This window comes from Melospiza melodia, chromosome 16 (genome assembly GCF_035770615.1).
Source record: "Melospiza melodia melodia isolate bMelMel2 chromosome 16, bMelMel2.pri, whole genome shotgun sequence".
Classification (NCBI taxonomy): Eukaryota; Metazoa; Chordata; class Aves; order Passeriformes; family Passerellidae; genus Melospiza; species Melospiza melodia.
In genome coordinates this window covers 17,091,787-17,110,185 of record NC_086209.1, presented here as the reverse complement: position 1 = coordinate 17,110,185, position 18,399 = coordinate 17,091,787, and the positions used below count along the sequence as shown (strand labels likewise).

The following is an 18,399-nucleotide window of genomic DNA, read 5'->3' as shown; positions in this document are numbered from 1 at the left end:
ATGAGAGCATCTCATCCCATAACACACACATGCAAATATTCCCATGCTCTGCCTCAGAGGCTGTGGTTCATGCTAGGAAGAGCTACTGAATTTATTAAACTGATAAATTGAACTGATTTCTGCAAGCTAAAACCATGACACATTTTTTCTGCCTTGTGTTATTTTTTACCTAAGCAAACCTCATGACACGATTTCTTTAGAGAGCTGTAAAGAAATACAAGAAGTGTTCTAATACTCCTTGTGAGCCTTTATTAAATTACAGAAATGGCAGTGTGTATTTTGAGAGATGTTTAAGGAGATAGTTTATATCTAAGTGTTTTCCCTAAGTGTTTCCTGTCTTCTTTACTGATAGAGCATTTAATAAAATTTGCAAGCTGAGAAGGGGACAAAGGCAGGGGAGTTCTGTGTCACCTCAAAGATTCTGTGTGTTTGGATTAAGGTGCTAGAGACTTGAACAGGTTTTTGGAGATGGGCTTTTATTTATAAACCTCTCAATTAGCTCAGGAGCCATGGCTGCTTTCTCTCACTTGAGGTTTCTGCCTTCTTTTTCCCAAGAAAACTTCAAATTCCCTGCAAAGCCTTAGTGGGTCAGGCCCATTGGCATTGTCAATCTGTCAGTCTGTCCTGATGTGCCTCTTGCCCATGTTGGCATCAAGTTGCACATTGTATCATTTTTATCTTATTTTTTTATTTTAAAATAAAAATAATTAATAAAATTAATATATTTTTTAATTTTTATTTTTATTTTAAAAATGAGCATTCAATACCAGTGTTTTCCAAACACATGGGGCTGTGCTGGTTCCTGGAAGCAGAGTGTGCTGTTTTAGGGGAAAAGCATGATTTATAGCTTGAGTGAAAAGCAGCAGGGACCCTCTCCCTGCATCCACACAAATCCTTATTCATATAAAAGATTGCACGTGGCTGTTGCAGGGCCAAAGCAGGATGACAAAGAATAAGGGAGAAATGTTAGAACTTTTATTATTAATGCTTAAAAGTTGGTGTTTGCTGCAAGAAGGTGTTCTGGGTATGTGGACAGAGAGCTTCCCATGGACAGGGAGAGAGGAACAACTCCCAGCTCCCACTCCCCAGTGCCACGGGCAGATTCTGTCTGTGCTTGGCCCCTTGTGTTTGCTTCAGATCCTTGATCTGCTGGGAAATTAAAATATTTAATGATGTTCTTCTGATGTGACTTCTGGAACCCAGGAGCTGGTTTTCTTTACAAGGGGATTTTTGTGCATCTTTTGTTCTTTTGGAGTACAAAAATGAGATTGATGCTTCTGTGTCTTCTAGTTTTGAAAGCATAGTCCAAATATAAAATATAGTCCAAAATTTCTTAGCAGAGAAAGTAAAGTTTATTTGAATGTAGCATGCTATATATAAACATAATTGATTTTTAAAGTTAAAAATGTTCTTTTTTTTTATAAATATGCTTATGAGATTTTTTTTCCTTAGAGGCATTCAATAAGTTCAATACTATAAATTTGTTTTAAAATAGCATATTGCTAAAATCTGAAACCACAGTATTCTATCAGGAAAGTTGGCCTACACATTCAGAGATCTTTGTCTCTGTCCTGAATTTTCTGATACTGACAAAACATCAACATAACAAACACTGAGGTGGATACTGACCGATTATTGTGCTTTACAGCATAGAATATTTTACATACATTCTTTTTTCTAGAATACACTTTCAGCATTTTGAAATTATAAAAAATGAAATTAAAGCAAAACAGTAGAAATTGGCACACAAAAAAGAAAATATCATGCAAGTGGAATATCATGTGCTGTTCTCAGGTGATCCTTTTCCTGTTTGCTCTTGATTTTCATCATTCCACTAATTCCAGATAGAACATAAACAGGTTTACAGAAATGGTATCTAAAGTTACACAGTGGGTGTGGTTTATTCCTTACCATATTTCTACTGTACATGAGAGAAAGCTGGTAATCTTCAGCTGAGGTCAAAGATTGTCATATCAATATGATATAAAAATTTCATTTTGTAACTTATATTCAAGGAATGTAATCACGTGATTGTTTTAAAATTTAATGCATGGTTATTATCCCAAGAATAGTCAGGTTAGTTTAACACATACTGACAGATGGTTAGTGGGCAAAGAGAAATCCATGAGTAACCTGACACAGAGCAGCATTAAAATATCACAAATCTATGCACTGAAAATTATTGCAAATTATATTTGCATTATGCTTTGACAAGAGAGATTTCTTTCTGCTGGCACATAATGGGATAAAGGTATCTTAGCCCTACTATTCAGTTTAATACACTGCAAAAAAGGAAATTCTGTCACAGTTCTAGCAGTGCTGGATGGTAAAGAACAAATAAATTATCTGCTTCTCTGATTTGATTTTAAAGTTAATTTAAGAGCTTAATTTCTGAGTATAGAAATTAAGTTGCTTCTGCAGAGAATATTCTGTTAACAGTAATACTTAGGAGTAAATATTTCTTTTTGTGCAGTTCCCTGTTGGAGGTGTTTCATAGTCATTTTCACGTACTTAAAATACAAAAGATTTTTTATAAACTTTAGCATTCCTGACAACATAGAAAGGAAAAAAGTTTTTGAATTCTTATACACAGCTCTCACTGCTGCAATTTATAAATAACAGATACAATTTTGTAACAAACCTGAACCATTCAAACATTTAAACCATTTTACTGGATTTTACATATTAGGCATAACAAAGTCATTCACTTCTGCAAAGTTTTCTGATTTTTGTGATGCAGGAAGACACTTCTGTGCTGCAATGGTGTGATGGCTCAGGGATAAATATTGTCTGTGAGGGAGGGATGCTGAGGTGTGAGCAGTCTGTACTGTCCTGGAAATGTTTCTTCACTTCTGAGACTCCACTCAGTTCAGTTTCATGGTAATTTACAATCCTCAGGGCAACTTCACAACAACCACACACGCTCCAGCCCTGCCAATGTTGACAGGAACTTCCTAGAAAGGAAAAGGAAAAAGGAAAAGAAAAAGGAGGAAACATTTTTAGTAGCATCCTATGGATAGGACAAGAAGTTGTTACTTTCAGATTAATGGAAAAGCAATTTGTTTATTCAAACTGATGTAATGCTAAAAAAAATTTGGTTTAACATATGAAAACACAGTTTGGGCTTTTTGGCAAAATTCAGTTACAAGTGTTTAGCCTGGGGTTGTCCCCCTGGCGTGTTCAAAGGCCTCCACATCCAGTGTTCCAAAACCAGGGACTTGTTTCTGGTCTTCATTTAACATGAAGACATTTTAGATGGCTGCAAAAGGATCCTGGCAGAGTAGGGATTTCCTCTTGGTCTCAGTGGGGAGTGCCATAAATATAAAAGTCTGGAGGTGCCTCCAGAAGAGGGCATGGCTGGCAAACACACCAGCTCTGCCAACACTGAATTCAAGCACTTAAAACCCCAAGTGATTTGTGCAAGCTGGTTTACTTGTCCATGCATTTCCTCCACCCCTCAGTGTGAAAAGTTTTATGTGGTTATTTTGCAGGGAAGGGGGCTGATATTTTACGGAAGCCCACCTCTAGTATCATACCGTATTTCCTACATCCCGACGTGTCGTTTTTCCCCAAAGCAGCGACAGTTTCCCGGTTATTTGGACAGAATTATCCCTATCTGCAGGAAGATCCCCTGCCCTTTCTGAGGCACCCCCTGGGCCCCCATTACCTCTGTCCACTCGTTGTTCTGAGCATCGTAGGACTCGACGGTGTCCAGGTAGGAGTGGCCGTCGTAGCCGCCCACGGCGTAGAGCCGGTCCCCCAGGGGACAGATCCCCACCGCGTCCCGCGGCACGCTCAGCGGGGCCACCGTGGTCCAGGCATCCGTTTTGGGGTCATACCTAGGGAACGTGGGGGTCAAATTCAGAAATATGCGTGGTGGAGGCGCGTTTCAGGTTTAAATTGCTGATTTTTGCTTGTTTTCTCCTGTGTTGCTTCTCCGAACAAATACAACTGAGATGTCACTCGGTATTGTGTTTGCTGGGAATGTCCCAACAAAGCCAGGAATGATGCATCTGATTCCATGTTCTCAGAAGGCCAATTTATTACTTTATAACACTATATTATATTAAAGAATATTATACTAAAGATAGCATAACTATACTATCTATAGTGTAGTATTCTTTAATAAAATATAGTACTATATTATATAGTATTATACCAACTATACTAAAGAATACAGAAAAGATACTAAATAATAGAGTATTATACTAACTATACTAAAGAATACAGAAAGGAAACTAAATAATACAGAAAGGATACTAAATAATATTATAAAAACTATACTAAATAATACAGAAAGGATACTAAATAATATAGTATTATACTAACTATAGTAAAGAATACAGAAAAGACATGAATGCTAAAAAAGATAATAATGCTAAAAAGAATTATTGAATGCTAATAAGATAATAATACTGAACGCTGTATTCAGTAATATTATCTTATTAATTAGTAGATAATATATCTTATAATTATTAAGATTATATTACTGAATGCTAAAGAGATAATAATGAAAACTCATGACTCCCTCCAGAGTCCCAACACAGCCTGGCCCCTATTGGCCAAAGAGTCAAAACAACTCACAGCAGAATCCAATGAAACAATCACCGGTGGGTAAACAATCTCCAAACACATTCCACACAGGAGAAGCAAATCAGATAATTATTGTTTTCCTTTTTCTCTGAGGCCTTTTAGCTTCTCAGGAGAAAAATCCTGGGCAAAGGGATTTTTTCAGATATTGTGAATGCCACAATTCAGTTTTTTTTTTAGCCACTAGAGGGGCCTTTAAGCACACAGAAAATGCTCCTGTTTTCACTTTTTGATTACAGATTCTTTGTTTCAATTACATTAAGCCATCAATAGATTTTAAACACAAATGGGAATTGAGGGGATGATAGCATGGCCACCAGTTGACTCAGCAAAACTAATTTCAATATATTCTTATTTTCTTCCTCCCTAAAGCCTTTGGTTTTCTGTTTATTGTCAGAATTAATGTTTTCATAGAAGTTTACTATAAAAGAAGTTAAATATCTTGTGTAGTAGCTCTAAGTTTCTGACATGAAATGCGTGGCAGCATCTTACATTAATGTTGATTTTATTTCTGATTTATTCCAATATAAATTGCAGTGAATTGCAGGTACTTCCTGCTTTACCCCATTTAAGTGAGAACAGAATTTGGCCATTGTTGCTCACAGCAGGGTTTAACACCTGCTCAGTTTTCCTTCCTTTTCCCCAAATGACAAGACTGTGTGATATTTCTTATATTTTTATATCTTTTTATCAGTATCAGTCAAATTACTGGAACAACTGAAAAGTGTTTCATTCCTACAGCATATGGCACAAGCACCTAAACCTGAGTCCTGGCATTTGAGAAATAGAAAGGTCACACGTTTAACTTGTCTCAGTACTCCAGTTCCTTTTACCTGGCTCTTGGGTAGGTCAGGCAGAAGGGAGGAATTTGCTGCTGAGGTCTAATTCTCTTGTTATCACAAAAGTATTGGAAGTCAGTTTTTCCTGCTCAAAACATTATTTCAAAAAGGCGGAACATGTTTTACAAACACAACACTCCAACTATGAAGAGAATCTATTCTAGAATCCCTTCTCGGATGCGAAGAGAAAAGGAGGAAAAGCAAAATGGTTTCCTACCTCTCCACGCAGTCGGACAGGCGGGAGCAGTGGTTGGAAGCAGGAGCGTCGTGGCCTCCCACGGCGTACAGGAACCCGTTGTAGGTGGCCACACCAACGCCTCCCCTCCTCTTGGACATGGAGGCACACAGGCTCCACTTGTTTGTGTGGGGGTCGAAGCACTCCATGGATTTCAGGCAGGAGCTCCCGTCTCGCCCACCGACCGCGTACAGCCTGCGACAGCAACCCGCAAGCAGGAAAACAATTTCAGTCTCTACTCTCCCACTAATGAGAATTTTATCTGGCTGACTTCATTCAGAGCACTTTAAAATTGTCGTTATTTGGTGCGCTCCGAAACTTCCTTTGCTCAAAGGCAAACATGTTAGATGTTTGCCATCTAACATAAAGACATTTTAGATGAAGTTACATTCTTCACTTACAATGGAAATGTTCAAGCAGCCACACATGAAAATGAAGCTTAAAAATGCATGTCAGGTTCTCTAAATGTGAGCCAATAGAAAGAGCTGAATTGAAAGATGCTGCATATGTTTGAAACATATGGTGGCATTCCCAGGGACAGGGTTACAGAGTATGACATATTATCACATTTAAACTTTTTCCTGCACAGTTAACTTTAATAACTTGAACAGATATCTAAAACATATATAAAATATATAGTAAATATATTTTCCTCTGAGTCTGTATTTAAGAAAATCTGCTGGACAGAAGGGACCAGCTTGTGTCATCTTGTCTGTTCAGCCCAAAGGCTCTTAGCAAACAGAGATTTAAACAGCTGATGTTGGGGCAACATGTAAGAATAAATTGTGGTAATCCCCTTTAAAAAACATTGGGGGAACTTGTAGGAATAAATTGTGGTAATCCATATTAAAAAATGTCAGAGGGTTGTGGCTTTTTGTCAATGAATTTTGCAAAGCCTGAACTTGTTTCTGGTCTCAAGCTGACTTGGGTGCTGCTGGACTAGGATGGAATGTAATAGAAGATGTGTTCAGGTGTTGAGAGTGCTGGTTTTTCTGCTCCCTTTCATACCTTTGTTATTGTTTTCTGCCATGAAATTTCATTTATGTAGTGCAGCTTATTAGAGAACTAGGGAAATGTGCATCTTGCCCAGAGTAAACCAGATCAGCTGAATTTTCCTTTAGAAGTGCCTGTTTTATTCCAGAGACTTAAAAATCTTTCCGATTTCTCTGGTGCGTATTTTAACTAGAATATTCTTCTATTCACCATTAGAATAATAAAAAATCCCCAGCTTTTTCTCTTCTAGTGTTTTTTCACTTGATAAAATTGAGTTTGGTTGTGCAGTTTGTTGTCTGATCCATACAAAACTTAAGGCTTTGATTTATTTTCTTTTCACATCATGCCATTGATACAGCCTGCTTGTTTACACAGCTTTCACAGGCCAAGGAAATCTCTGTATACACAAAGTGATTGGTTGGGATCCTTTGTTTTCCACAACATGTCTCCAAACACGGTGGTGTTTCCCATTCTCTGAGGGAAAGACCAAATATAGCATCATTGACTGATGTTTTCAATGGAACATTTATTGGTCCAAAAGTGCTGCTCCACAGATATGCAAAGGCTTTGCTGGTGGGGTTAAACAGGAAAAAATATGGTGTGGTTTAGGGAAACAGGAAAAGGAGAAGCATTTTCTTGGTTGGAGCGCAGCAGTAGCACTGAGTGATGAACATTTGATCTCCTGCTATGCCAGAAATTACATCACCAGCCTCACAGACGTGATTTAAGCCCTGCTGGAGACAGTTTGTATCAGCAATGATTGAGAACAGAGTCAGGATCGGGCTGATTTCCTCTCTGACAAAGTGGTTTCCTGCATGTTGCTGCTGTGGAAGGCACCAGGAGGAGTTTCTGGTTGGGTTTCTGCTGAGAACATTTCCTCTGAGCTATAGCAGGGACCTGGAGAGGCACTTCTGCCTCTACAATTTGAATCCTGCTTGCAATATGAATCCAAACCCCCAACTTGCATTTACAAACATCCCTTTGCTGAGATCTTTGTTTCTGCTTTTTCTCCTTCTCTTTTTTGGGAATTTACAAAGAGATCAGGGAAGCCAGTGGCAAAGGCTCCAGGTAAAAGCAGTTGTCTGCCTGTAACTGAGTGTTCCCAGCCCCTACAGACTGCTGAGAGCTTCCCACAGGGTTAAATAAGAAATGTTGGCTCAAATTGTATTCTCCATAACCAGAGGCTTTTAAGAAAATTTTTGTAAGATCCACAGTTGTCTGTTCCCATGTAAAAGGGCTTGAGTGGCTTTAGCATCTTAGCAGAATGTTCCAGTGCATTAACACTTGATTTTGTGTATTTAACCAAGAGATGGAGGGTGGAGCAAGTCTGGATTGGATAAGATTTAGAAGAGACTGTTTATTCCATACATAATTAATAAACTCATCTTCTTTCCATTAAACACCTCATACACCTTTTTAAAAATTGGCTGTGAATTTCTATGACAAAGGAAAGCCTTTGTTTCCGTACGCATTAAGTCTATTTAGACACAATGATTTTAAAGTGTAAACATAAACTCGGAACATTTTTTAAAGTAGCTGATTTTATATCCCCGTATGTTACACTCTAGGTAAAATTATGGTGTGCATGTAATGACATTTTCACATTGCTATAATTTAAAAAGGCTGAAATGTTTTTGAAACCTGACTGCAAGCCTGCGATCAATTCACCACACAGCAGAGGAAAGGCTTTCCTTTGTTATTTCTACACATTGCATTTTTCTCTTTGTTTCCTCGAGGTCATTAATAACCATAAGCCTGAAAATAAAACTCGAGAAGCTGCACTGGCAGGGAAGGGAGCAAGTGAAAGCCCAGAGAGAGGTTTTCCTGTTGCATACTTGCTGTTGAGGGCTGCCACCCCCACGGTGCTCCTCGGGGTGGACATGCTGGCCACGTAATTCCACTGCCGCGCCTGCGGGTCCCAGCGCTCCACCGTGTTCAGGTAGCTCCAGCCATCGTGGCCTCCAACTGCGTACATTGGTCCTTCCAGCATTGCTACTCCTTCAGAGATAGAATTGGGGACACGGAATAGAATTAGGGACAAATTATCGCCTGGTTTCGGTGACCAGCGGCGAATTCATTTCGCTAATTCCCCGTATGCAGATAAGCAAATTGGGGCTGGTATTAAATGATCTGAAAGCTGCCTTTTCATTTGGAAGAATAAATAGAGATAAACAAGCACTTCACATACAGCGCTCTTCTAAATAACCATTATCTTTTGCCAAAAGATTAGAGGAAAGCTGCTTTAGTTCTGATGTTCTCTTCTTGGACTTTTATCTCTTTCACTTCTGGTGACCTTGCAAAAACAAATTTGAGCTCCTAACTGGGGAACGATGTTGTTCTGCTACAAAAAGGCAAAACTCGAGTCAGGCAATGAAAAATATGCCCAAACCAGCAATGTCTCCTAATTCTGAGCCAGCTGAAGCTCTGTAGTGCTGCCAGCACGAAGCCTGGGTGGGTGGGTAGCTGGCTGTCCTTACCAGCCAGAGCACCACAACATTTTAATGCCTCTTGGGTGAGAGCTGGCTCCTTTCTGCTGCCCTTGAGGCACAGGAGAGCCAGCTTGGCTGTCACTGCAAAGCTCTGGGTGGACAAAGCCTGGCCCATTGTGCTTCTCCAGAGCAGGGCTTTGGTGCCTTCCCTTCGGGAGCTGCTGCTGCTCTTTGCTCCCTTTGTTAGGTGAGGCAAAATGTTTCAATCCAGCTGCTTAAAAGTTTTCTAAATCTGTCTTTCAGGCCTAAATATACATGGCCTGATTTCTTCAAAAGCACCAACTGCACAGAATCTCCCTGAAGGTAATGGGGACTGTAAGAGTGAGGCAGCTTTGCAAACCAGGCACAGATTGAAGCCAAACTTTGGGCTCTCCAATTTATGGCTGTGACCTACTTGTTGGGGAGAATTATGCCCCTGCAGTCAGGAATTATAAATATTTCAATGCAAATTATTTCATCTGTTTGGTCTTCTTCCCCTTTGCCACCTACTAGTGTTTGGTTTCATAAATTTGGTGCTCTAGCTGGTAAGAACCCTCCACGATCCTTTCTCTGTCAAGCAGTGGAGAAGGTGACATAGGCCATATTGTTTTGCCAAATAATTCTGGATCAATCTTCCTCTATTATCCATAAAAATAGAAATGTTCCATGGCATTTGAACTTACTGATGATTTCAAGCAATACCTGTTTCTGTAACTTAAGAGAAGTCAGCTTTTTCACAAGGCCTAGGATATATAAATTCAGAAATCATCATATTCCCTCTGTTACAGTCTACTCATCTCTAAACGTAGCCTTATTTTCTATAGTTCTGGAAATAAATTCTAGATTTCATATTCATATTATTCCTTCAATGTGAATAATATTAAGGATTATTTTGCAGTAAAAAAAAACATAGATACTAAGCCACTGCCGAGCTCTGTAAAACTTCTTGTAATTACAACATTAGAACTGGTGAAGTTGTACTTATTTCCATACACTCTTTTCTTCAGTGTGGGTGATGCCCTGATGTGAGTTAGAGAGGTGGTTGATACCTCTGGGTTTAATTCATAATTTATAAAAAAATAATAAATAAAATCAGGTTGTTATTGTATTGTAAACATATCATTTGACCATTAAATCATGTGAAAAGTTAATTATTTTCACTATAGTTTATACAGCAAAAATAATATATATAGTTTATATTTTGGAATTACCTACCAGCAAAATTAACCCTGGAACACCAGTGCTAGTTAGGTGTATACTAATAAAATCATAAAATTATGGCAATTGGCAAATGTCTCTTTGAAAAACGTCCTCTACGAATATTTCTGGGAGTCTCTGCGCGCTGTTAGAAGTTTTCTCAGCAGTGCTGGAGTGGATCAAGGCCCTGTGTGTGTGCTGGGAGTTTGCAGAGGCAGAGCCCCTCTTACCCAGGCCGTGCCTGTGTGTGGACATGGGCGGCATCACGGTCCAGGCCTTGGTGACGGGGTTGAAGCACTCGACGATGTTGGAGGTCTTGAGCCCGTCCCTGCCCCCCACGATGTAGAGCTTGTTGTCAATCACGGCCACCCCAAACTGCAGCCGCCGCCCGTTCATGGTCCCAATCTGGATCCAGCTGTTGGTCCTCAGGTCGTACTTCTCAATTGTGGTGGTGCCTGTGACAAACAGAGACAGCCTTAGGGAGCAGTGCCCAGCCACCAGCAGCCAGCTCAAAACTTGAGTAAATTATAAAATATTGAAATTTTGTGTGTGAGGTTTGGCTGCGAACTTCAGTTCTCGTGTGAAGCCAGTGAGAAAGCTGCATTAAGTGCATGCGTGGTTGGCAAGTCTAGGAGAATATACTGGTGGCAAGAAATGGAGAATTAAATTGTGGCAGTGTGGCATTCACATTCTCTGAAAAAATTCCTTCCTCCAGGGTTTTTCTCCTGGGAGCCGAAAGGCAGGGGGAGAGAAAAGGAAAACAACTCTTATCTCGTTTGCTTCTCCTGTGTTGTGTTCATGTGGAATGTGTTTGGAGATTGTTTACCCACAGGTGATTGTTGCATTGGACTCTGGTGTGAGTTGTTTTGACTCATTGGCCAATTAGGGCCAAGCTGTGCCAGGACTCTGGAAAGAGTCACGAGTTTTCATTATTATCCCTTTAACATTCAGTAAGTATCCTTTCTTATTCTTTAGTATAGTACAGTATTCTTTAGTATCATATAGTATCATAAAGTAATAAATTTGCCTTCTGAGAAAATGGAGTTCTCCTCATCATTCCTGCCTTCGTTGGGGGCGCCCGAGCATTTGCAATATGGCAATTTTTGTAGCACTGCACATTTTGGAAGTGAATTGGATCTGTTGCTTAAATACCATGAGAGTAGGGGGTTTGTGGGTTTGTTTTGGGGTTTTTTGATATTCCTTATGATTACAGTGCCTCGCAACAATCTGCTGTTTAACCGTATTAGTGCCTGAAGCATTAGTGATATTAAAACCAGACTCCAGGTATCTGTCTGAGGAACTGGTTAAGCATTTTCAGGAATCCTGTGTGTTTTCCCTTTTAGGATGGAGTCAGGCAGGAAGCAGGGCTGTGTGTGAGTGCACACCTGCTTCCCACAGGTATCTTGCCTAAGGCTCCCCTGTGCAGCAGTTCTGCAGCAGCTGCTTGGCTGCTCTAACACACCACACACATTTTCCATTTCTTTCAGGTCACCGGACCTGCACTAACATTTTACTGAAACCCTTCCTTGGGCAGGAGCTCTGCCATTCAGCCTGACACTTCCCCACACCCTGGCTCCCATCACTGCCCAGGAGCGAGCACAATTGCTCCTCCGAGAGCTGCTGAGCACAGCGAGGCCACGGCTCAGTGAGATCCGAGGCAGAATTGCCGCTGCGCCCTGGAGCTCAAATTCAGCTCAGTCAAAGGCAGCCAGGTGAGGAACACAGAGCTGATTTCTTGTTCCTTGACTGGGATTTGAGACCAGACGAGTGGTGTTTGGGAGATAACAACAGGCAGTTTGTGGCTAAGAAGTTACTTTTACAACAGGAAAACAGCCATGCAGTAAAGCAGAAAAGAGAGGTAGGATTTGGTTTAGAGATCTGTTAGAGATCACCTGATGTACTCCAGAAATTCAGTGAAATAAGAGTTTATCTCATGCTGTCTTTTCTCTTATCTATATGTTTTTCCACATGTATAGGTTGGGAAAGAAACCAGCTCCATCTGCAATAAAAGGCAGAAATTCTGCTTTCTCCCCTTTATTCAGAGCAGCTGGGTTTCTTTGCCTGTTCTTTCCATCTTGTTATTCTGTTTGCTGCTCCTTGCTTTGATTCCTTCTCATTTATTCTGTGCTAATACGTGAGTGCCCCAAAGTTCTCCACTTCAAAGGAAATCTCTCACACTAACTAAAACACAGGGAAAATGCAGTCAGGTTTGAGTGTGTTCAGCCATACCCTGTGGGCTGCAATTTTTACAGAGGCTCCAAGATTTGAAAGTCACAAAACCTAACGTGGTTTAGGCGCATTCCCGTTTTTCAAAATTCCAGCCCAAAAGCACCTCTTTTGATCTTCTTTTGATCATTGGAATTTGAGATTTGTCCTGGTATCCCACCTGAGATAAGCACAAAGGCAAAGCTGGCGTTGCCTGGTGTCTATCACAGGCAGTGCGTTATTGCCAGGGGTGGGAGATATTCCCTTCTCAGAGCTGCTCCTCCAGAGCATCCTGGTCTCCTTCTGCTGCTCCTTTATCTCCCAATCCAGCCCAGGCTCCAAATCTGAGTCAGAGCTGTGGAGGGCAGCAGGAGGAGCAGAAATGCTGCTCTTCCTACCCACCAAAAGGCAAAAGTTCAAACAATTGGCTTTGCTCCAAGGTGAGAAGTAAGAGAGGCACCAAGAGGAAGTGCACATGTTGACTGAAATAACCCTTTCTTTGCATAACCTTTACTGGGAAAAAATGATTGGAAAATTGTGTTCTTATTTTCTTTAAAGATTACCTGGTTGCCTGATATAATTCATAAATACTCAGTATCGCTAATGAATCTCCTTAATTGCACCAGATTAACTCCAATTTGCTAAATTGTGCTAGGAATGAGTGTTTTCATGTTGTGCAGGGGATGGATGTGTGTTCTGCACCTGATTTGATTGCACAGAGATAGGGAGGTAGCTCTGCAAGGTCTCTCATGTGGGGAAAAATCAGTCGTCAGCAGCTTTTTGTAAACCATGAAATGGATTATCTTCTTTTTGATTCTATTAAAAGTGAACTCACACAGCTAAAAGTAATTCTGTGCTGTGAGTCGCTAGACTTTAAACTAATTAGAGGTCTCTGGCTCCAAGCTGTGGGTTTGAAGTTGAGGTTCCTGCAGAAAGTGATTTAATATTCTGCTTCCTAAATAGAATAGTGCAATGTTTAAAGCTGTAACCTGATTGCAGTTGTGAAAATCAAATAATAGGAACTGGAATATATTTATAATAATTAACTTTCAACTACAAATCTGGGGAAAAAAAACGAACCCTGTGTTTGAAGTCCTGAAGAAAAGCTGTGTTCATGAAAAATACAAATCTTTGCACCTGGAATGTTCTAATCAGGATTTATCAGCATTAGGTAGGAGTTCTCTCTAGTTCAGTGATGTTTTTGGTTTTATTTTTCTGCTTCTCTGAAATCCAAGCTTTCTTACTTTGTCAGAATACTGACCACAAGCTTCAATAGTAAACAAATCTTGAAACATTTTAAATGTTTACTTTTCCTTCAGATTCAAAGTTAAAGTATTTTTCACAAAAATTCATGCTAATTTTAATTTTAAAAATCACCATATGACTCAAACTTCTTTAGTCTGCACCTAAATATAAATGTATTGTTTACAAATATGATTCTTACAAGAAGAAAGCACTTTTGAAACGTAGGATTCTGTCCTGTGATTTGCTTTTTCTTCTTTTTTACCCCTAAATTGACACATTCCTATGGGAAATATTTAACTAAATGTCATGTACTCCCCGAGTGTCTGTAATACAATGAATTAATCTGATCAAATTAATTTGTGGGCTTACCTTTAGTGGCATCCATGCCTCCCACAGCATAGAGGGCACCCACTGTGGATTTCCTGGGCTTGGTGCGAGGGCTCTGCATCATGGAGCGTCTCTCTGGCAGCAGGTGGTACTTCATGGCCTCCATGAGCAGCTTCTGGCACTCAAGGTCGTCTGCAAACATTGGGCTGTTTTCTAGATCAGCCAGGAGCTAGGAAATGGGGAAAAAAAAGCATCTTGATATACAGCTAAATCATTAAAATTGCATGTACTTGAATAATTGAAGTATTTGTAGCTACAAATATTCATTTTGAGCTCACCGCTCATTAGTGCTTTGCTGGGAACTCTGCTTTAACGCAAGAAAAACTATATAAAGGTGGAGGGGGAAAGTCTATGAGTGTGATGGCTTTGATTAATCTTTTCCTACCTCTTTCTTTTAACTTTTACAAAAGGTTCAAATCAGAAATTTGTAGTGCTGCACTCTCTATACAAAACTCCTTATGTGAGTAAATAAATCTACCACAGAGTACTGGATATCTCTGTGAATATAAGATACTAAATATATTTAAAATTAAGTGTTTATGGTACTTTTATATGTTATTCAAGGTAGAACATTTGCAGCATCAGTCATGCAGTCATAAAGTCCTGAACTGACAGTCTCAATATTCTATATGAAATCTTGAGGAAATATAAGGATTCCTCTATGACACAGAGACAGGAGTGTCACCTTTCTGTAAAACAGAATGTCCAGCTCTGGAACTTGATGGATGAATTGTCTCTTCCAGAATTAAGGGACAAGTAATGTCAGTGCTCAGAATTGTCAGCATTCATTTAGGCCCTTTGATATTTGCCTGCTTTTTATGGCAATAAAGAAAGAAGCGTTGTGGCTTATCTGTCCTGCAGCTTGATAAATCTAAGGAAATATCTTTGCATGTTATCTAAATTGCTGTGCTGTTAGAGGGGACCTATTACAACCCAGCATTGGAACACTTGGCTTTTGGAATAGACTGGCATTTTTTAGAGGTAATTCCGGGCCTGGTATAATTACACTGGCACTGGGGGGGGTGGGGTTTATTTTCATCTGTGTTTAAAAACAATGAAGATATAAAAAAAAATTAAAAGTGTGGAAAGCCACCAACGATCTCCAGTCCCAACCAGAACCTTCCCACCACGTTCTGCCTGCAGGATGCTCAGTCCAGGCATTCCAGCTGGCAGAGCTCCCCGTTAACCCTTGGTGTTCCCACCTGGGGGGGCAGCAGGGGCAGCCTGATGTAGGAGAGGAGCATGCCCAGGTCCTGCTGGCGGGTTTGCAGGTCATGCCTCACCCACATCATCAGGGCCTGGAAAATTGCCTCCTCGTCCGGCACGTTGATGTCGTCGCTAGACAAGAGCTTGGCAATTTCATTAGCTGGGAGCAAAAGAAATTCCTGGTTTTTTATTACTTCTATGAAGTGCTCCTAAAAATAAAAGAAGATTTCAATGCACTGGTGATTTTCACAGGTAGAAATAGCTTTTTTTTTTAGATAGGGTAGGCTTTGTGAATGTTTCATTCAGGGAAATGCTGTGGATGTTCTAACGATCACTAAATGTCCTCCTACCATTTAGGGAAGATTTTGGTAGGGATTTTTTGGTAGATTTTTTAAGGGAGATTTTGGCTGCTTTTTGCAGCCCTGCTCTTGCAGAACTGAGGAATTATGCTTATTTTCATGCCACCATGCTGCAGATGTCTCTGTCCTGGCTTAGGGACTTGCCACTGGTACTTTTGTTCATCAGTGTGATCCTAGCTCTGTGACTTGATAGAAATACTATTTGAAGATAAAATGTGCATTTTAGAACTGCCAAGTGGACACTCAGATGAAATGTGTCCCTTCTGTTGCAGATTCAAAGGTTTTGAGCCAAATAAACCAAAACCTTCCAATCCTTTTGCAGCAAGCTGTGCCAGCTGTTGGCTGTGTGACCGTGTTCTTAGGGCAAGAAAATTCAGCAAAGGAAATTCAGCTCACTTTTCTAGCAGCACTGTTTGGGCAATACAAAGTTGGATAAATCCCAATGAAGGCTCCTCAGCCTTTTAGCCACTGCTGCAATCAAACTCCCCAACTCCAGAAGTTTCTTAAATACCTAGAATCTTTCACAGAATTATTTTTCATTTAAAAAATGTTGTACATTTGAGTTACAACAATATCAGAGTTGATATCAATATATAGGCTACAAATATATATATTATCTCATTCCCTATCAAATTCCAAAGGAAAAAAGAAATTTGGTGAAGAGAGAGAGGGGGTTATGTTACTTGCAAAGAGATGCGTGTAGGAATTTATGATTGCATTTGAAATATAATTTCTATTTCTGTACCTAGAATTAATATATCTCCTTTAGGAACCAGATTGAAATAGGACAGTTGAAGAAATTTTAGTAACTGATATTTTATTGTTTGTTTTTAGCAGTTTCTTCACTTTCTGTAACTCTTTTCAAGTGTAGCCAAGATGCAAATTCAGAAGTATCAGTGATTAAAGGAGATGGGAACTTTGGTCTCTTATGCATATCCTGCTTCAATTTGTGACATTCAGAAACAGGGACAGGAAGGCCAGTCCACTTCTAGTTACAAATATAGCCCCAGTTGTTTATCAGAAGGAGCTCTATCTGCACGAGAAGATACCAGGCAGGAAATTGTTAATTCTCTGCCTCTGTGGCCAAAACATTGCAGGGGAAGGTCCCCATTGTGTCTGGTTTTATTGAATGGATCTGGTGTTTACAGCACTCTGAAAATGGAATGGGCTCTGTATTTACAGGACAACTTTCCAGCCTTTCCCCTGAGTTCCACATGTTCACCATCACAAAACAAACCTGAATGTTTTACTTATCCCCCTCCACAATGTTTATGTGTTTATGCATTGTGATCATCTCCTGTTCTCCAAAGGTATTTTGTAATGGCTCTGCAAGGGTTTGAGACAGATTTTTATTTCAGAGGTGCAGGTTTCCTCTTCTTTTTCTAAGCTGTCAGTAGCAAACATGGTGGGTGAGTTTGTGGTCCAGGTCCTATTTCATGGCAGCATTTTCAGCCTGTTCCATGCCAGAACAGGAGGTGCTTCTAGAGGTGGTAGAAGTTGTTTTCAAGGGAAATAATATAAAACTTATGCCCAGTGCTGCTGAGTGTCACAGAGTCATCATGATCCTTCATTTTAGGGTGTTCTTAATTACTCAACTCTCAAATTTTTGACACATATTTTCAAAAAATAATAAAGGTTTAACTCCTGGGAAAGACTGGAGGATTTAAATGGTAAAAAAAAACTATAAACAAAAATTATTGTCATAATCTCTTTGTTGATTATTGTCTCAACATCTCTTACTGTCATAAAATCATAAATCCAAACCTACAATTTTATTTCAGTTTTGCAGAAATCTGGACCATAATTTTAACCCCATGTTCTTACACTGGTGGGAGGGAAAAGGCAACAGCAGAGGGGGATTTCCTGAATTTGGATGAGTACCAAAAGGTTTGGAACAGCAAGCCCAGCACTGTGTTATACAGGCTGAGCAAACCTCTATCTTAAATGCCCCATTTCAAACTCTGACATGTAGAGGGGGAGTAATTGCTGCTAAACAGAGCATTCCTTGCTGTGACTGGGAGGAGCACAAGCAGTGCCCTCATCTGCTCATGCCTCTCTCACCTCCTTCAGCAGGTGGACAGGTACAACCCCTGCTGGAGAGTTCTCAGCATTTTGAAGCCTCTAAACTGGTTCTGACATCCTCCCCTAATATTTCAAGCAGAAAGCTGCCATGGGTCTCCCAACAAGTCATTCTTTTTATATCTATTTAGCTCTAGCAGTTGCCATTCTTTTTGTGTGTTTGAAGCTGTGATAGCACATCTTGTTGCCCTGAATATTTATCCCTCAATTTAGTTTCATAGCGAGTTATCTCACTTCTCTGTTTCCCATGCTCTGAATATTCATTTCTTGCTTTGAGCCAGAGGAGAATTATGCTCCAGTCAGGGACGTCCTTCTTTTTTAGCATTCCAAATCTTCCCACCACATTCTTTATTTTGACTCTATTTATGAGTGTCTCACCTTAAAAGCAGCTTTAGAATCTTCTTTGTGTGGAATCAAAGGCCTGAGCATGGCCAATTGCTGTTTGTCCCTAGACACGAGCCGTGTTAAGGCCCTATTACATTTTTTGGCAGGAGCAGGTACCACTTGCACTGCAAATTCAAATTCACCGAGGCTGCCCTTCTACAGGGCCAAACTCTGAGGTGGGGAACAGCAGAAATGAATATTTCTGTACGTAA

The 18,399-nt window shown here is 40.1% G+C and overlaps 1 protein-coding gene across 3 annotated transcripts in view; it reads right to left on the bottom strand.

The window, feature by feature from the left end:
• Positions 1 to 768: 768 nt before the first annotated feature.
• Positions 769 to 18,399, bottom strand: part of KLHL4 (kelch like family member 4) — a 39,141-nt gene continuing 21,510 nt past the window's right edge. For 2 of the 3 annotated variants that reach the window (XM_063170834.1, XM_063170833.1), the window contains 7 exons: positions 15,362 to 15,574; positions 14,142 to 14,328; positions 10,553 to 10,777; positions 8,493 to 8,655; positions 5,647 to 5,859; positions 3,668 to 3,839; positions 769 to 2,954 (listed from right to left, as the gene is read on the bottom strand). In XM_063170834.1, the coding sequence (XP_063026904.1) occupies positions 2,895 to 2,954; positions 3,668 to 3,839; positions 5,647 to 5,859; positions 8,493 to 8,655; positions 10,553 to 10,777; positions 14,142 to 14,328; positions 15,362 to 15,574 (1,233 nt within the window). In that variant the 3' untranslated portion in view covers positions 769 to 2,894. The remainder of the gene's footprint in view (positions 2,955 to 3,667; positions 3,840 to 5,646; positions 5,860 to 8,492; positions 8,656 to 10,552; positions 10,778 to 14,141; positions 14,329 to 15,361; positions 15,575 to 18,399) is intronic. The other variant, XM_063170835.1, reaches the window with a different exon arrangement.